Source organism: Notolabrus celidotus, chromosome 18 (genome assembly GCF_009762535.1).
Source record: "Notolabrus celidotus isolate fNotCel1 chromosome 18, fNotCel1.pri, whole genome shotgun sequence".
In the NCBI taxonomy this organism is placed as follows: domain Eukaryota; kingdom Metazoa; phylum Chordata; class Actinopteri; order Labriformes; family Labridae; genus Notolabrus; species Notolabrus celidotus.
In genome coordinates, this window is record NC_048289.1 from 20947973 (window position 1) to 20966583 (window position 18611).

General features: G+C 41.6%; 1 protein-coding gene across 1 annotated transcript in view; it reads right to left on the reverse strand.

Annotated features, from left to right (window-relative positions):
* The window catches only part of LOC117829805 (testican-2-like), a 98890-nt gene that overhangs the window by 41591 nt on the left and 38688 nt on the right, over positions 1-18611 (reverse strand). The window contains exon 4 of the mRNA XM_034707482.1: positions 3174-3182. Within this exon, the coding sequence (XP_034563373.1) occupies positions 3174-3182 (9 nt within the window). The remainder of the gene's footprint in view (positions 1-3173; positions 3183-18611) is intronic.

Consider the following 18611-nt stretch of genomic DNA (forward strand, 5'->3'; position numbering starts at 1 on the left):
GTGTCGCAGCTGCATCAAAACAAGCCACCAGTGACCTCAGGTGAATTATCATGCAACTTAATCTATTAGCTGACAGCTCGTTTTATCCATAGCATAATTTATGTCCTTTTTTTTTTCTTGATAGGGGCAAAATAAGCCTTTATACCTGCCCCTTCAGAATAAAATTCCACTAATTTTTAAAAAAAGACCTGAATTAGGGGCACTCTGGCATTCAAGCACCCTTAGCTCCCTCTTCTGCACGTGCCAGGATTACGAGTAACTCATCAGAATAACACAAAAACTGTTCAGTCAGAGTCCTGTACCAGAGTATCTGATGAGGACCATGCATCGTGGTTAGAAGTCTAAAAGTAGGAAGTGGACCTTGAGTGAAGATTATTTTTTTAAATGCTGTAATTTAAGTGAAGATTAAATTGTGAAACTAAAGGGAGATACATTATTTCCTTGTTGATATGAACCCATCTTTGCATGACACTTTTGAGCTCTTATTTTGACAAGCTCAACATAAACCTAATTTTTATGATCATTCTTTTTATGTTGTTTAGTTATAGATGTAGTTTCTAGCATTGGGTATAGAGGACAAGAAGAGAATCTGTGAGCCTAAAAGTCTTATAAAAGCCTCAAACTATCTCATTCCAGCACCCGCACCGAGGGAATATTTGCAAACCAACATCACTTTTTAGATGAAGTCCCTCGTGGCGTTGCGCTGTAACGATGATAAAAATTCACCGTCCCTCTGCTGTGTATCCGCTCTGACCCATTTCTCCGTCTGTGCGAGTGTCAGGACGGAGAGGATCAACTTTAAAGCGGTTACTACTGGGCACGGGGCCCAAAGAGGACCCCGAGGATCAGGTCTGTTCGTTTTAGCTCGGTCTTATTCCGCTCCAGGGGCGCCAAGACCGAGCTCTCAAGTCAGGCTGAACAAGTAGAGCCGAAGGCATCTTAAATATTGTGCAGAGGGTGAGGAGTTAGAGGGATATTTTTGAGTTTATACTTGTTCTTTATGGAGTAAATTGATCACTGTGAGTGTAAAAAGCTGAAAAATGTTCCTTTAATGAAACCGCCTGCATTTCATATTAGTATTAAACATGCTTCTACTTATTCTCTATTTGACTGTTCATGTAGATTTGTTGTAACATGTTTGTTTGGGGTTATTGTTTCAAAAAGTATTAGGGCTTTATATTATTGATGGAACTATTATCACTGCACATTGAAAATGTACATTATACATAACTTCCTTATTAGTTATTCATTATCTGACTTGTTCAAGTGAGCAGCTAATTTTCAAGTTCTACGTGTGCATGTACCTTTTTGTAGTCATATTTAATTTTTTATTATGTAACACATTAAAATTCAACACAATTTTAAACCTGCAGACTGTAGAACTACACGTAATGGATTTAGGCTCAGTGATGCCCTAGATGCCATATTGTCAGCAGCTCACTTCTGGCTAATCTAGAAACCATGAAAGAGAATAAATTGGGCTGGAGCGAATTAAACTTGGTTGCTGCCTGAACACGCCACCTTGCAGTCTTATCAGCCACGCCCTTATTAATAGCTCACTATATGAAATCCTTAAATGGGATCAAAATAGATTAGAAAAAAAACAAAACAAAACCAACCCCTGTTCTGTTTTCCCGAGCAAAGAAATAATGTATATAAGACCAAAACCATTATTTTGGACCACGCTGTAATCATGCTTAATTCTGCCTCAAAAATGGGCATTTTAACCATAGCATGTGTATAACAAAGACAACCCACATAGCAAAATTAGTCTGATAGGTCTGGGTCAGATCTGGCGGCATTTTAACCATAGCATGTGTATAACAAAGACAACCCACATAGCAAAATTAGTCTGATAGGTCTGGGTCAGATCTGGCGTCAAGCCGGCACTGCTGGCTGACTGCTGCCATGGCAAGTGGTATGTCAACCGGATGTGGACCAGGTCTAGCAATGATGGCATTGTATATATGATGGCATGCCACATCTGGCCCGATTGTGGCTTGGTTTATGTGGCCTAGATCTGTCCATGCCGCATTTGGGCCGATTAAGGTTGAGCTTGTGATTAAGCTGGCCCATGTGTGGGTCGTCTCTGGCAAACTATATCTTGGCCACTTAAGGGCCGTCATTCTTTGCTGTGTGAGGGCCGAGTCTAAGTGTATTGTGGGCCAGAACCGAGCCAGACCAATTTTGCTATGTAAGGAAAGTCTCAGTGACATCACCCATTGGTTTCTAAAGCAGAGCTCTGAACCTGACTTTCAGTTGATTCTGCAATAGGCAAAGAGACCCCTGGCGAACACCTCTCAGTCAATTCGCACCCCTAATTATGCCTAAAATGCAAAACTTGTGCACTTAAAATCTTCAAAACTAGAGAGTAAAAAAAAAGATTAACTCCCTGAGCAGCGTGTACAAATAGAGAATTGGAAATTCAGTCTGGAACCATTTTTTGTTGGGCATTAAACATGGGTGTTAATGGGGTCTCCTAGGCTTTTGGAGCCAAACTCCAGTGGACACTCAAGGAACTGCAGTTTTCAGATCACCCGCACTGGTTCAATATTTCAACATCAGAAGTTGCCACTTTATTTTAATATGAAACATAATGGGGTTTCCTTGGCTATTGGAGACAGCCTCTAGTGGACAACTAAGGAATTGCAGTTTATGGCACTTGTGCATTGGCTTCATGTTTGAGGTTGTCTAAAACTAATATAACCAAACTACTCACTTTGACTGTTTAATACTTTACACACAAACATTTCCTTATTTTCTATAGCTTTTTACATTTTTTGTATTTTATTATCTTTATAATATTAGTGCTTTTTTCAAGGTTATGCTTAAGAGCGTGTCACAAATAAAGATCTTGATTTTTCATCTGAATATAATTTGTTTTTAATTAGTCTTCTTTTCTCTGCATGTCTGGTTTCTTACTACTTGTTTATTGAGTGTGTTTATGTCTATGCTTTTGTTCTATTAAAGACGAAGGCTTAACACCTTAAGAAATGAGTACATGTTCTTAATTAATGAGTCCTCTGTTTTCACCTCTGAGTCAATATAAATGACTAAACAAAGAGGTTGTTTTTATATTTGTGCTTTAGTCAAACGAGCTCACACTGCATTTGACACCTACACCCTAAACAGATGTCAAAATAGGAAAAAGACCATACAAAGAAGACACTCACCTCAACTTCCTGTCGTGATGACAGCAGCAGTAAGGGAGAAAGAAAGAAAGAAAGAAAGAAAGAAAGAAAGAAAGAAAGAAAGAAAGAAAGAAAGAATTTGTTAGAGATGTATAAAAACAGTTTTCATTTTTCATTTAGTACACAAACAGTTGTTTGGTTTGTGACAGATATGGCAGCAGTTAAACTGTCAGCCCTTAATGCACACTGATTGCCAACACACGCCTTAGTCTCGCTCCTCTCTCGGGACAACATAAGACATTCACAGAGGATTACTAGCGCCTATTAACCGAGGATGATCCACTGCCACTTCTATGAGCTGGCGGGGGTCCTGATCTCTAAAAAAGGGCTCAGTCTGTGGCTGTGTTCACAAGGAAACTGCAAAAAACACCAGCTTTCTGCAGGATGCAAAGTTGTAAAAAGCTGTGACATACCATGTCAAAATTGGAAAAATACAGCAAAAAATTGTCGGGGAGCTTCAAAGTCAACACGGAGATGTGATTTACATGTTCTTTTATCGACACGCGGAGCACATTTACTAAGCGTACCATTGACAACGCAGACAGATATAGCTGCTGTAAAGTACAACCTTGAGTTAACAGGGGGAGTGACTGCTTTCCTTTCATTCCATTTCACTGTCTTGGCTTCAGTCCAAGGGCATTTCACATCAATACACACTGCAGCCTCTCTCTCTCTCTCTCTCTCTCTCTCTCTCTCTCTCTCTCTCTTTCCATGTGTGTTTCATCATTCAGTGCTGTGCTGGGTAAGAGAGAAATATAGCACTGCAACTCAACCCAGTAAATAAACCTAATTCTTGTACACATACCTGTCTACTTAATATATCACAATGAACAATTTACAGGCCGCACAAGGACGAGCCAAAGAGCCAGCAGAAGGCTTTTAAAGGCAGAAGCAAGAATTCATCACAGAGTGGCTTCAGGACTTTACATTCACTCCTGAAGTTGTTTCCTGAGATTGAATATTTTCTGTGTCGCAGTGAAAACGACCAGGTGCAGTATACATTAGACGCAGTATCGCAGTTTGATCTTTAAAAACTACATCTATGTAACATACACTCAAGTTCTGGTGTTATAAGATATGTTATAATAAGAGAGAATATGTTACATTATGAAACAATGCCATAGAATATGATACAGTATAATAGAAAACAATGCGATACATTACGACATGTTACGAAGAGATACCATTTGATAGAGCACGATACGATAGAATTTAAAGCTGCTGTTGGTAGGAATGGTGTAAAAACGTTTTTTTTTTGCTGGGTTTGGAGAAAAGGTCATAATACCCATTGGTACTCATCAGTAAGTGGAGTAATTTGAGACTATTGTGAAATCTCTGCATTTTTCAATGCCTTTGTATCAAGCACTGTTATTATTCCCCTCTCTCCCGTTATCACGGACCAATCATAGCTAATCTTTAATCCTCTGTTCTGGTTGGTTAGGGGCGGCCCCTACTACTTCCTCCGATTGGTTATGAGTCTGGCACTATCATGATTGCGCACACGGATCTGTGTGTGTGTGTGGGGGGGGGGGGGGGGCTAAGAGGAAATCTGGTTGGAAGGGATAGTGTTGACATTCAAAGTCCCTCTCTCTGAACAGATGTTTACTCTGTGACTACCAACAGCAGCTTTAATATAATACAATGCCATAGAATCTGATACCATGTGATAGAATAGAACATGCTATAGGATAGAAAATGATAGGACACGATAAACTAAGATATGAAATTTTAAAATCAAATATTGTATGAGAGTACAATATCATACAATATGATACGAAAAATTATGATATGATACGATAGCATAAGATACTATAATATAGAATACAATATTGTATCATATGAAATGATATGAAAGGATACAATAAAATATGATATAAAATGATGGAAAGCAATGCAACACAATATGGTAGAGTGGTTCAAAAAGTGGGGGCCGGCGCCTCCTGGAGGGGTCGTGAAACGCTGATCGGTCACGATGTGGCTTCCAAAAAAAAAAAATATTTTAATGAAAATTGCATTTATAATCCATAGTTACAAAAATATAAATGAAAATAGTTATTAGATTTTAAATAACACAATGCAAAAATAAAAAAATAGTCTTTTTTCAACTTTTCGTTGTTGCAACAAAACCTCTGAGGTGACTAAGCCAGATAAACAGCGGTATCAGTGGCAGCAGGTTGTTTACAGCAGTGCATGACCCATCAGCTAAATTAAGTATTTTTTTGGTGTTGGTTTTTGTATTTGCCTATTAGTGTATTCCCCAGCAGTGAGGAACATTCAACCATCTCAAGGGACAGTTGGGGTCGCCAAAAAAACAGCCAAAAGGACGATCTACAGTAGAAATGTTGAATGATGAAATATTGTGGCCCCTACTCATGACATGTGTCAGAGAAGTAGAGAGAGAGAGTTGGCAATTTCAGATGGCTAAAAAAAGAAAATGTTAAAATGGTCTTCAAATATTCTTTGGCGGGTTGCCCAGGTATCGTCAATGTGTGGGACTCTCTGAGGACACATCCTCAAACTCCTCACCTTCTGTCACCATGTCTGTACATCTATATTCAGCTACAGATGAAAGAGACATAATGACGCCTATAAGAGAAGTCAAAGGCAGATAAACCCATATGATGTTTGACAAGGGTATCAATGTTAATTTTTCATCTCAACGATTTAAACCCTCTCTTACGCATGTGTGCAGATTTGAACTGCCTCGTGAGGTACACCCCTGTTAAAGTCTGCAGGATTCCTCTGAAGGATCACAGGAGAAGAAGGAGATAAAAGGGCTTTGAACATTAGATGGCATCTCAAAGGTTACAGCTGTGACACTGGACTTTCAGGGTGACCCAGCAGGGAAGGCAGAGATAAAATAATTATATCTTTGAATCAGATACTGAAAAGTATCATAAAATACCCCAAATCGAGTGCCCTCTCGATCAAAGATATGAGTGTAGCATGTCCTGCGTCAGATGTAACGATCGCTTAATTAATTATTCTCAGCGCTTCTGCGATTACCCAGCTGGCTTTGCTGCAGGGCCTGACGGGACAGGAGTCTAACAGCATGTCCTAAAGGCTGCAGTGCTTATCTTCTCCCAGCAGCAGTGTGATGGCAAGGACACCAGGCTGAGGCTGCTTTTTTAGTCCTTCACCAAGGTTGAGAGTTAATGCTGTCCCACTGAGTCCAAGCTAGGCGGCTGCTACAAGCCCAGACAACAGCAAGGGAGGGGAGAAAGATCATGGCGCACAGGGGTATGATATTCATGGTGGAGGTCCCTTGAGTTATGTGATTCATAGCACGCACACCACCTCCTCTGCCATTTGTCAACAGGGCTGTAATGCAGCCGGTGTAAAACACAGCCTGGAGGCTAATGGAGCTTGACTATCCAGATGCTGTGGCTGCTCCTCCTGGGCCGCTCGCTGGTATTAAGCTGACAGCGTTTGGCCGCCAGCCTGACTCCTCTCCTCCGAGTTAACGTCTATCTCAACTAGACCAAGGGCCTGTCTGCTGGTGACATAAATACCACAGATAACCCTGAACCATCCGACCCCAATGTCACTTTGTGTGCACCCACGGAGCACTGACTATTGGCTTTCCTGGCCAATCAAAGAACAGCATAACTAGCCATCTGCAGACTAGAACAGCAAAAATAGGCAGAGCTCTGACGGTTGCAGAAAATAACAGCAGCACCTATACAAGTTGTCTTCCCTATTACTTTTATATTGGCATTTTCTTTTCACTAAACCAGTTCTGTCGAACTGCCAAAGCCCATCCTCTGATGTGTTTTTTTGGTTGCTTCGTGTTTGTTTTCTTCAATTTGGTTGATGTCTCTTCCACTCAGATTCTTGTGTGTTTCAACATCCCTGGCTAGATTCTGCACTCATTTCTCGCTGTCTATTCTTGGCTGGTTACTGGTCAGCCTTGAACCACCTATATAACATTTTGTGCCGTCCAAATAAATTGAGATTAATATTGAAAATATCTGAAATCAGAACTTCATGTTTTTGCCACATTGTCAACTAGGGATATCGGGACTAGGGGTGGGAATTGATAAGATATTATCAATGTCAATGCCATTGTTGATTCTGCTCATCAATCCAATTCCTTATCAATTCTCCTAACAATTCCTGAATATTTTTTTTGAGGGGAAAAAAGTAGTTCTACATGGTCTTCCACACCAAAAGGAACCATTTAATTTTTTCCAAATGATGTCTGCACAAGACTGAACATGAACATATTCGACTTGAACATACTGAACAATAGGTTCACTTCATTCTTGGCTGCGTGAGTCCGGAGTTGGCTCCTCGAGTCTGGATGAAAAGACTTTGAATTTGGAGAGGAAAAAACGCTTTTCCTCCTGGGGTCTTCGCGGAGGTATTTTACCCGCTCTTGGTGCCTCATTTTCGGCCGTGTGAGTCCAAACATAGCCCCTGGAGCCTGGAGGAAAAGACTTTGAATTTGGAGAGGAAAAACGCCTTCCTCTCCAATGTTTCCTCGTGGTTGAAGGAGTTCTGCATCGCAGAGTGTGTGACGTAATGCAACGTACAACGACGTGACGTGACGTGACGTGACGTGACATGACGTGACGTGACGTGACGTGACGTGACGTGACGTGACGTGACGTGACGTGACGTGACGTGTTTGGAAAATAATCTTTAAGACGAATCGATAACATTTGAGGTGTACAATTCCGATGGAATTGATCTATTGGAACCAGCTCTAAGTCGGATCCGTTTTTTGATTCCCACCCCTAGTCGGGACTAACCGCTTAAAAGTGTCACAGTTAATCTAATCGTGAAGGCTCCATTACACATAGTTTTTCTAATGTCTCTGCCAAAAAAGGGGCCGGTACATTACGCCTGGCGCAACTTGTAAACGAAAAATGAATGACACCTGTGCAGAGTTTCTCAGCCCTTAAAGGTGCGAGACAGCGTCCTCCGCCCATTTCTGTACCGCCCCAAATCCTGCCAGAGTCAGATGGTGTTTTCATGAAGAACACTGTTTTCAGTTTTAACTGCAACCTTAAAACGACTTCTTGGGGCCCTGGTGGCCTAGCGGTCTAAGCGTCCTACGTATAGAGGCTGGAGTCCTTGTCGCAGAGGTCGCTGGTTCGACTCCCGGCCGGTCAACCATTTACTGCATGTCTTCCCCCACGCTCTGCTCCCCACATTTCCTGTCTCTCTTCAGCTGTCCTATCCAATAAAGGCAAAAAAGCCCAAAAATATAACTTTAACCCCAAAAAACTTCTTGGCGGCGTTTTATTAAAATCTGCCCAGTGAAGAAAAAGAAGAAAAAGGGACTAAATAAACATTCCACTAAGTGCGTCTATTTTAATCTCTACAGGTGAGGTCGTCCCTCTGACACCTGTGTCCGAAAATAAAACATAATGCATAATAATCGGGATAATCGTGAAACCGTGATTATTTCTCTCACAATAATCGTACCACCAAAATCTCTAATCGTTGCATCCCTATTGTCAACAGGAAAAGACAAAATCATAAACATAACAAATGTGCCGCCGGACTCCCTTCCGTGAACTGATTTGATATGTTGTGTGTGATCTGGTTGTCCCTGGCGTTGCTCTTGCTGTTCAGAATACATTAAAGTTGTTAGGGGGTTTTGACTAATCAGAGTCAAGTATTTAACACAACCAGATGATAAGTAAGAAGACCAGGCTATGGTAACATGAAACCCAAATAAGTATTTCTTAAAAATAAAAGTAGTGGTAGGCTATCTGTGAAGGTCAGGTTCAATTCATCAGTGTCGCCCTGAATCCATGACCCGTCTCACATGGAACACAAACAAAGCTGTCATCCGAAATGAAGGGAGAATCCTTCAACAAAGAATGTTTATAAAAGAAAGAAAAAAAAGAAAAATCCTGGCCAGGGTTTTTTAAAAAGAAGCTTGTTCAGCTCTGAGTATTTGAGCAGAGAGAGCCACCGGGGCTCGACCTCACTTCATCGAGCCGGGAGACGCTTGCAGAGAAAAAGAAATGTCACAGAGAAATCTGCATCTGCTCGCCCTGCTGCAACGATCCATCACGTGCACGCAGCTCACTCCCTCCATCACTGCAGCTCGTGTGTCCCTGTAATGTGACAGGATAGGTACAGACTGGCTCCTAAAGGACAACCCCACACACACACACACACACACCTGCTCCAGCACTCCAAAAGAAGGTGCTGGAAACCGAGGAAACATTTAAAATCAAATCAAGTCAGATGTCAAGGATTGAAAGGAAAGGCCTTTATAACACCTCCACAAACAGGCCAGAACACACACACACACACACACACACACACACACACACACACACACACACACACACACACACACACACACACACACACACACACACACACACACACACGCTTGGATATTATATATCAGATAACAATCAGTCGTCTAAAGCTGATGTGACGATAAGCTCCTGTCTGTCCACAGAACATCACATTTCTTATCTAAATCACAAAGATGATACATTTTGGTTGATTCAGTGCTGTATCTACACAATCTGATATCCTGACTACAAGTAAAAGTTGACGTTTTGGTTTGATAAAAAGGGATTTGCCTTCTTGCAGAGTCACATACTGATAACACTCTCATGTCTGTACAGCATATGTAAAGATACAGTCAACAACACCTGGTTAGTTTACAGCACAGAGTGAATAAAGGTAAAGTGTTGTTTCTTTACCTTGATGTTAATAACAGTTGGTGAGAAAAAGTCTTTGATATGGTGTTGGCAAAGCACTTAATGGTTTAGGTCAGGACAACATACTAGGGAGGGATGACACAGCATTACTTTTGGTTTTACACAACTCAAAACCCTTACCCCAATCTAGGGGTCCAAATGGGCCAGGCCCTTAGCCTGGACCAGCATGTGAATAGTTTGCTACGTTCTTCTTTTTATCACTTAAGAAATATCGCCAAACTCAGACCTTTTGTGTCCACAGCTGAGCTGGAAATGATTATACATGCTTTTGTGTCATCTCGCTTATTATTATAATTCTCTCTTTACATGTCTTAGCAATGCATCCTTGAACCACCTACAAGTGGTCCAAAATGCTGCTGCTAAACTGTTGACCAAATCATCCAGGAGATTAAATGTAGGATCCAGTTTAAAATTCTTGTTGTTGTGTACAGAGCGCTCAATGGTCAGGCTCCAGATTACATTAGGGAGCTGCTGAAGCCTTATAACTCCAGCAGGACTCTGAGGTCCTCTGATCAGGATTTATTGGTTGTGTCTTGTACCAGGTTAAAAACTAAAGGGGACTCTGCTTTCCTGGTTGTTGGTCCCAAACTCTGGAACAGTCTCCCTGTGGAACTGAGAACTGTGGACACTGTTGACAGGTTCAAAAAGCAGTTGAAGACCTATCTTTTTAGACTTGCCTTTGTTTAATCCGTCTGTTTTTATGTCATGTTTGCCTTTTAATGTTTTTCTATTGTTGTTGTTGTAAAGAACCTTGTGACCTCTGTTCTTCAGAGGTGCTCTATAAATAAATCTTACTTACTTACAAGTTAGCACGCTTTTAACAGTAAGTACTCCCTTTTTTTAATATGTATCTATCTATTGTCCTCCACTTCTGTTGCCGAACTGCGAGTGCACGCCTATTATGTCATCAGGTCTGTACAGAGCCCTCATTTTCTTTTAGGATGAACTCTCTAAAATCCTGTCAGCATATCAGCATCAGTCACTTTATTTATTTTGATGCCGATCTGGATCCAGATGTCTAGACAGATTTCTCTCAACAGGCCCAACAGCTTGGTATGTTTACCATCTCCAAAAACCAACATGACTGAACTCTGACTCACGCAGACACAAACATATTTCAATAATTTCAGTTGAAGCTGTGCTTTTCACATGAAAGCCCTCTCTCTGGAGGCAATAAACTGCACGCTTCATCTTCAGAGATATCCCTTATTGGTATTCTGAAGGTGATATTTGCAGTTGAGACATCACTGAAGCAGCGGGATATGAGTTCGAGGTTAAACGATGATCTGCACATTTTGCATTTCCTTTCTCCTTGTCATTTCTCCAGCTTCATGAAGTCATTTACTCCGGCTGTGACTGGATAAACACAGGCTGATGGATTTTCTGATGATCCAGGTCACATCTGTAATGAACGGGAGGCTCTTCCTCAGCTGATTGCTCCGGGGCCGTGTCAAGCTATCAGATCACTCAGGTGTGTCTGCATCTCTGATATGCAGGACATTGTCAGCTTGTCATTCCTCAAGCTGTCATTTGTAAAGTAATGTTCTCTCTGTGATTAATGACTCAGCATTAGGGTGTTACCGAAAAATTGCTGCTAAAGGGCACACAGGCAGAGGTTTTCCTGAATCTACTTTCCACCCTCTGTGTCTCTGTAGTTACCGGGGAGCAGCAGGAGTGCATCTTGACTGTGCCGTGTCATTATGGTGCCCAGATTTGGCATGCTGGGCCCTGAGTGGTGGAGGTAATGTCTCTCACTGTTTGTTACCCACCGCCGTCTTTGAAAACCATGGAGGAATGGGGAGAGACACTAATGGCGCAGGCCCACCACAGATTGAACCACTTAGAAATGCATTAGAGTGATCCAAAATGATGCTGCAAGTCTCTCGGCCTGAACCTGCTGGCTTTAGAGCAGCAAAACATTGAATTTTCACTCAAACATGAGGCTGAAATCATGCAGAAACAGCCAAGGATGTATTTTCACACCTCTATATAACAATGAAGCGGTCCCTATGTCTGTATGAAGAAACAACTCCTCGTTTTTCTCTAATTGAACCGTGACAGGCTGAGGATTTCTTTCACCCTATTTGCTCCGACACGATCAAGGCTTGTATTACAGGCAGTTTGAGTTGATTACATGCACTGTAAATGTCAGAAGCATACGGTTTTTCAGGACGATTTAAAGAAAAATAAGAAACCCACGTAGAAAAATGCAGGTTGTCCCGATTGCAACAAAACACCAGAGCATTATGGGATTAAGTCACAGCCCAGCAACACAGAGCTGGATCAAATTGATCATCCGAGAAGGAGTGCTCGGGGGCCTGCAGGCGAAGGACACATGTTGTTTCACAAGGTAAGATGCCTGCCTGCATTGCAGTACAGCGCGGGGCACAATGTGCAGCTGTCTCTGCACGCTGAAAGGCAAATCTTGAGCCTTAGCCACGGAGTAGCCAACTGCAAACTGTGCATCCATGTGAGATATTTGCACTCTGCTGAAATGCAGAAATGATCAGGATAATGCAGACGGTTTAACTATCAGATGAAGACCCTTTATTTCAAGTCATAGCAAGATTAATGAGTAGTTAAAGTGAAAGAAGCATTTTTTTAACTTGAATCAAGGGTTTGAAATCACCAAGACTGCCTGGAAGGAAGCTTTAATTTTATCCCGAGCTGCTGCCTTTGGCTAATAAGATCACATTTCAGGAAGTTGCATCACAGAAATGAACCTATTTTTCATTCTCAGGAGCCCTTTAGTTGTGGTCTCCAATCACTGATGAAGAGACACATCAAACAGTGGTCGACGCTCACACTGCTGTAGCCGACTGAATTTTGAATCGAGGCGTTGCATGCTCTGCAAGATGCAGTAATTGGAGAGGAGGAGGAGGAGGTGGTGGCAGTGGAGGAGGAGGAGGAGGAGGATGGTGCAGATGCAGAAAAAATGGATTCGGTTGGACCTCGCTGCTGAGCCAAGCAGAACCCTGAAGTCTCTGCAGCATCTTATCGCTCCCTCCTTCAGCCCTCCCTCCCTCCCTCCCCACCCAAACATTTGCAAAACAAAGAAGCAGAAAGAGAAGAGGCGAGCCTTCAGGTTGAGCTCCACACAGAAGCCCCAGGGAGCTTGCAGCTTATGCAGGGCCGTCTTTCGATGTGTTGAGCCATGCTGCTTCGGAATACAATAGTAGCAGAGAAAAAAACACCCCATAATGAAAGAAGCTGAAGCATGTGGCTCCACAAAAACAAAAACACTCTGTTCCAGCGTGGTATTTCACCATAAAGTAGCTGGACTTAAAGATATTGATCTGCAGACACAAAAACTTAACAGCATACGCAAATAGATGAATGAAATAAAATCTTGTTTGTTGTTCGCATACTTATCCAGTGCTGGAAACTAAAATCAATATGGAGTGTAGTGGAGACAAAAAAAAAATTATTCAGCTCCAATAGACTCTAACGAACGGATTTTGTTGCCCTTAAGAATAAAAGAACCATGCAGGCAGTTTTGCCTATTTAATATACCTGCTTTCTTCATGAATCAGTTATTACAGGCACAAGTTAAGTATTCTGATAGTGAAACTTTTCAGTTTTACTTATTTCAATCTATCTTATCTACTTTTTCTGCATGCAGCGGTTGTAAGCATGTTTTTCATGTTAATCTATGAGCCACCACCTCTACTGCTGAATCTATTTTGTCCACTTTTGTAGGCATCTATGTGTTGCTTTTTGGAAGGGAGGGTGTTGCTAGATTAATATATTTTACAAGTAGTCTACAATCCATGGTCTTGCCTACTTACGGCCAAACTCTACTGTCTCCGATCCATCACAGCACCACAGTAGATAGGTTTCTATTCTAGTCAATGTGTTAACTTCCACTGGATCCGCTCCGGAGGGCTCTGGCTGCGTCTCTGATCCGGCACGCCAGAGCCCTCCGGGTCAGATACGCAGTACTTCTATTTTTGCAGGATACCAGATCATGACGCATAAATCTCAACAGAGAAGATCGAGCAGGACAGGAAGTCAGGTACCAATACAAAACTAAAACATCCTGTTAATTTTCAGAATAAAACGCTCTGTTTTATCGCCAGATCATTTTTCACTAAACTACAACTACAAACTGTCGAAGCAAGGCTTGGAGTCATCCGGTCAGAGGTTTTCAGAAGCCAATAAAGACGACATGGATGAGAAGAGGAGTATGATATTCATTGATGCAGTAATTACTGCGGGAAAACCTTGGTCACATGACTCCAGCTGTCCGGCGTTCCTGCTCCGTGCTGTGTTTCGAAAACGCAACCAGTGGGTATTGACGGACGAGAGAGCATGGAGCTGAACCGCAGCAGGTGGGAGACATAGATCTGGTGGAAGTCCGATGTTAGCTCGTGGTGGTAAAACTTTTCCTGGACCAACTGTCAAAATCACTAAACAAATCCAAGCCTACAGGCAAACAACTACAACATGACCATCTTTAAGTGAACTTAGTCACGTCACTAATTATGCAAATTAATACACAAATCTCAGCCTTAGTAGGGATGGGAATTAACCGTAATCCTTGTAATCGATTACTCGAATTTCCTAATGAACATTTACTCGAGTACTCACAATTATTAATTTTTTTTTAACCGTAAACAAAAATAAATAAATAAAAGTCCATTGGACACGGACCTACCAGACCAGAATTGTAGTAAGTTCTGCTGCCTTTTCTTCAGACATCTTTTCCACTCTCGTAGTTGTTGTTCTCCGTGATGGTAGCTTGTACTCCGGCTGGACTAATGCGTTCAGCTCTTTGAAGCCTTCTCCTTCCACAAAACTTAACGGGAGCATATCTCCAGTTACCATTTTGGTTATTATCAGGCTAATCTTCTCCGCTCTGGTTTCATCACGACGTGTGTTAACAGGGCGAGCAAAAGACGTGATGCGAGACTCTGTGTTGTCTGTCTCCGCTGTTTTCTCCTTGTGCTTTAAGCGTATGTGGTTAAGCATCAAACTGGTATTTCTATGGTATGTAAGTTTAACGCCACATATCTTGCACTGCACATTAACGTCATCGTTTTTTCAAAGTACTCCCAGACATTACTTTTTTTAACTGACATGTCGCAGGTGTCGCAGATGGTTCTGTGTTTGTTGTGCTTTCGTTTTCGGTTGAATAACGTGTTCCTAAAGTGCTGCCGTAGCTGCCGTAAAACAGTTGTTTTTGCTGAAATCAGGCTCTGTGTTTACTAAACAAGCTGAAGCCGTGGCCAGAGAAGTCAAACGTTGCTGTTTAAATGCGCATTTTAAAACAGGACATAATGGGGAGTCCTTAACCTTTGCAACCAGCCTTGAGTGGAAACTTGAGTACCTCCTGTGTTTTTGCACTTCTGCATTGGATTTGTTTTTCAACACTGGAGGTTCCTGCTTGGTTTGAATTAAGACAAGTACAAAAACAAGACATTCCTTTCCTCAAACTGGACCAATCTGCAGCTAAAAACTGAGTAGACTCTTGTCATACTGAGCAGCTGTGTAACCGTTTGAGTGCACTGTCAGCATGTGATGATCAGCAAACGATTACAATATCATTTTACCAAATCTATTCCTGCCTGTGACCATTTATATATTAGCTGCTTCTCCAAATTTTAAACAGCTTTTCCTGCTGTTTAAACTATTACACTAAAATGCCATCTCTAATGAAGCCACACAGCTCTATTTAAACTGTCAGACACAGAAGTTTAAAAATCAGCAGCATGGTTAGGAGAAGATAACAATGTTAACCAGCCCAGTTGCAATACCGAGGGGATCTGCATGAGACGGCTCACAGGGGGTAGCTAAGTTAAATATGCTAGCTGGATGATTACATTTAATTTCCCCCGTCTGCTGTGGCAATGAGAACAAATTGGGTTGTTGTGGCTGCTGATAATGCTAATCTCCTGCAGTGGCAGTGGGATATTACAGTAAAACAGGGAGCCACATTGAGATGTCACGTTATGGCTTTAGGAAAGGACTACATCACGCATAAATGAGAATCTGTCGGGGTTCTTTCAACTGAGAAAAAAGCTATTAGCGATTTAGCTCTTCGCCCTATCCCTTCTATATGATTTCCTTGATTAAGGTCATCTCAATATGACTTTGCAGTCTGTATCCATTATGCTGCCAACTCCACAAATTAACAGTCTCCTTCCCACACACACACACAAACACAAATACTGTATCCACCACATGCCTCACATGCTAAATACAGCTTGTTCACAGACAAAATCACAGTCCCTCCAAAGCATGTCCTTGACACCTCCTTCTTGCTCTGACAGTTAATACAGAGAGGAGACTCTCGGCTCTCCCTGCTCCTCTACACATGCAGCTCTGGGACAGTCGAGTCAAAGACGAAAAAGCCGCCCCGTCGTGTCCAACATTAAAATCAAACATTCAGAAGACAGTGAAAGAAGCAGATTCTCCTCAGGCAAGAGCATGTCCTTGAAGTTTTTAAAGCTGCCCAGCCTAATTGTACATTACCTGCCCTGCTGTTTCAACAGTGAGTGATTCATGGCCTAAAGCAAAGAATCTATCAATGCCAGGTTGAACCTGAGCACCTTACATTATTATTACACCTTTTGAAACTGGACATGAGAACTATGTCCATGTTTGGTCAGGCTGAGTTAAGAGCAGGTCAACGATGCACCACATTCACAAAGAAACCATCGTCCTTTGATGCCAGGCCTGAAATCTGTTACTATGTTGTAATAGTATTCATAGCTAATCTGATTATTATTACTGCCTCCTTGATGCACATCTAAAAAGATAATGCATTTTCTGCTGCCAGAGTCTGCGCAGTAAGGAATTTGTGTGTCTTAACAGTAACGAGCTCCGCCCTACAGCTTACCATCCTGAGGTCCTACAGAGTTTCTCTCTACGTCTGTCAATCAAAGTGAATCCGTAAGTAAAACCCCGTTTTTTAACCTCTAACGTAAAATAAACTTTTCAGAAAAAAGAGGCATTAAACACAAAACAGTAAAATAATAACAACATATCACCACAGCATACGGATGTGAGAAACATTCGTACGACGTGTATTTTTTAAAAGTTTGACCGCAGCCCAATTCAAATGAATGGGGGAGACAGAGTTTCTGACCTATACTGCAGCCAGCCACCAGGGGGAGCAGCTCTTTGCGGCGGCCTCACTTCGAGCCAAGCAAGACGACGTCAATTTCTTTTTACAGTCTATGCCTGTAACACTAGTGATAATTCTATCATTCAACTACCCACCCATAGCAACATCTAACAATAGCTAATTCAAAAAAAATTAGATTTACCATTGTTATGAGGAATGTAAGATCTATCTACGATAAGGTGGATGAGCTAACCCAGCACCAGAGGGAATACTGGCAGAGTAGCATCATGCTAACAGAGCTAACGCCGGACACGAACGCCACATTGGAAGGATTTCACCTGCTGTGGGCGGACAGGATGCAGGAAAGCAAGACTTAACTAAGTGGTGAGGAAGGCCAGCTCAATCCTGGACCCTGTGGAGGTGGTGGCTTACAGGAGAATTATGGCCAATCTGTCGTCTCTGATGAACATTTTTTTTCTATATATATTTTTGTTAAATTCTTGTACTGTACACCTTGTTTGCTGCTGTAACTCTATGAATTTCCCTGTTGTGGGACAAATAAAGTATTATCTTATCTTATCTTATCTTATCTTATTTGATAGTTGCAGTGGAAAGCCCACATTAGCTTATGGTACTATGTGTTAAGTAGTTGATGAATGCTGCCTGTTGGGAAAGGTATGAATTGTCTGTTCACTGTTATGTTAGCTAAGAGGTGTTTTTTTCTAACATTAGCTAATGTGTAATGGAAGCTTGAAAATTATCAAGTTGTTTTATGGGCATTTTTTAGCGCCTTCACTACATAGGACAGCCGAGGGAAACGGGACTCATGATAATCAGACAGCAGAGGGAAACATGCAAGGAAAAGTTGTAGGGCGGGAGCTGAATCAGCAACAACTTCGTAGTTTTAAAACACTTTTAGTGATACTGCTACGGGGAAGAGGTGTATTACAACAACCTTACTTTTGTCACAAAGATGTAATGTTAATGTTATATTTTTGCTATGTGTTCAAGTTAGCCCATACAACAGTGTCCCCATTCTGTTACCAAGCCTTTCATGTTCACGATTTAACACTATGACTTCCCGACAGTACGAGTTCCATTTGAAGGCAGCATAAGATAAATCATATTGGCTCCACAAGACATATTTCACAAAAACCTGAAGCAGGCCTCAATTTTTTCAGGAAAACACTTTCTGCAGCCCATATTTCTACCAGGCCTCTATATTCACAGCAATGTTTGCAGTTCTTTTTTCAGGTTTGATAATTTCCATTCAAATAAAAGGTCCCATAACCACACTCTTCCCTGAGAGGGTGATGTGAATTTAGCAGGTGAGGCCATCCTAAAGTGTTTACCCAGTGAAAGGTAAACAGCGTATTCTGCCTCGTGTCTGTGAGCAATAACAATGAGAGTCAATGCAGACAAACAGATAGGAATGTCATTTTCAAGTGGCATTTGAATTTATAGTGTACAATAAACAAAGGTGAGTTTCCTACCATACATTTCCTTTTGTTGTTAGGGTTTTATTTTTGAAAATAAAATAAATGTTTAAGGAAAGCAACTCAGACAGTTTTAATGGGTATTCATTTTAAAACATGAACACCAAGAAAAGGCATCAAGCTCTTCCCGAACCTAAACTGTCTAATAACATATTTA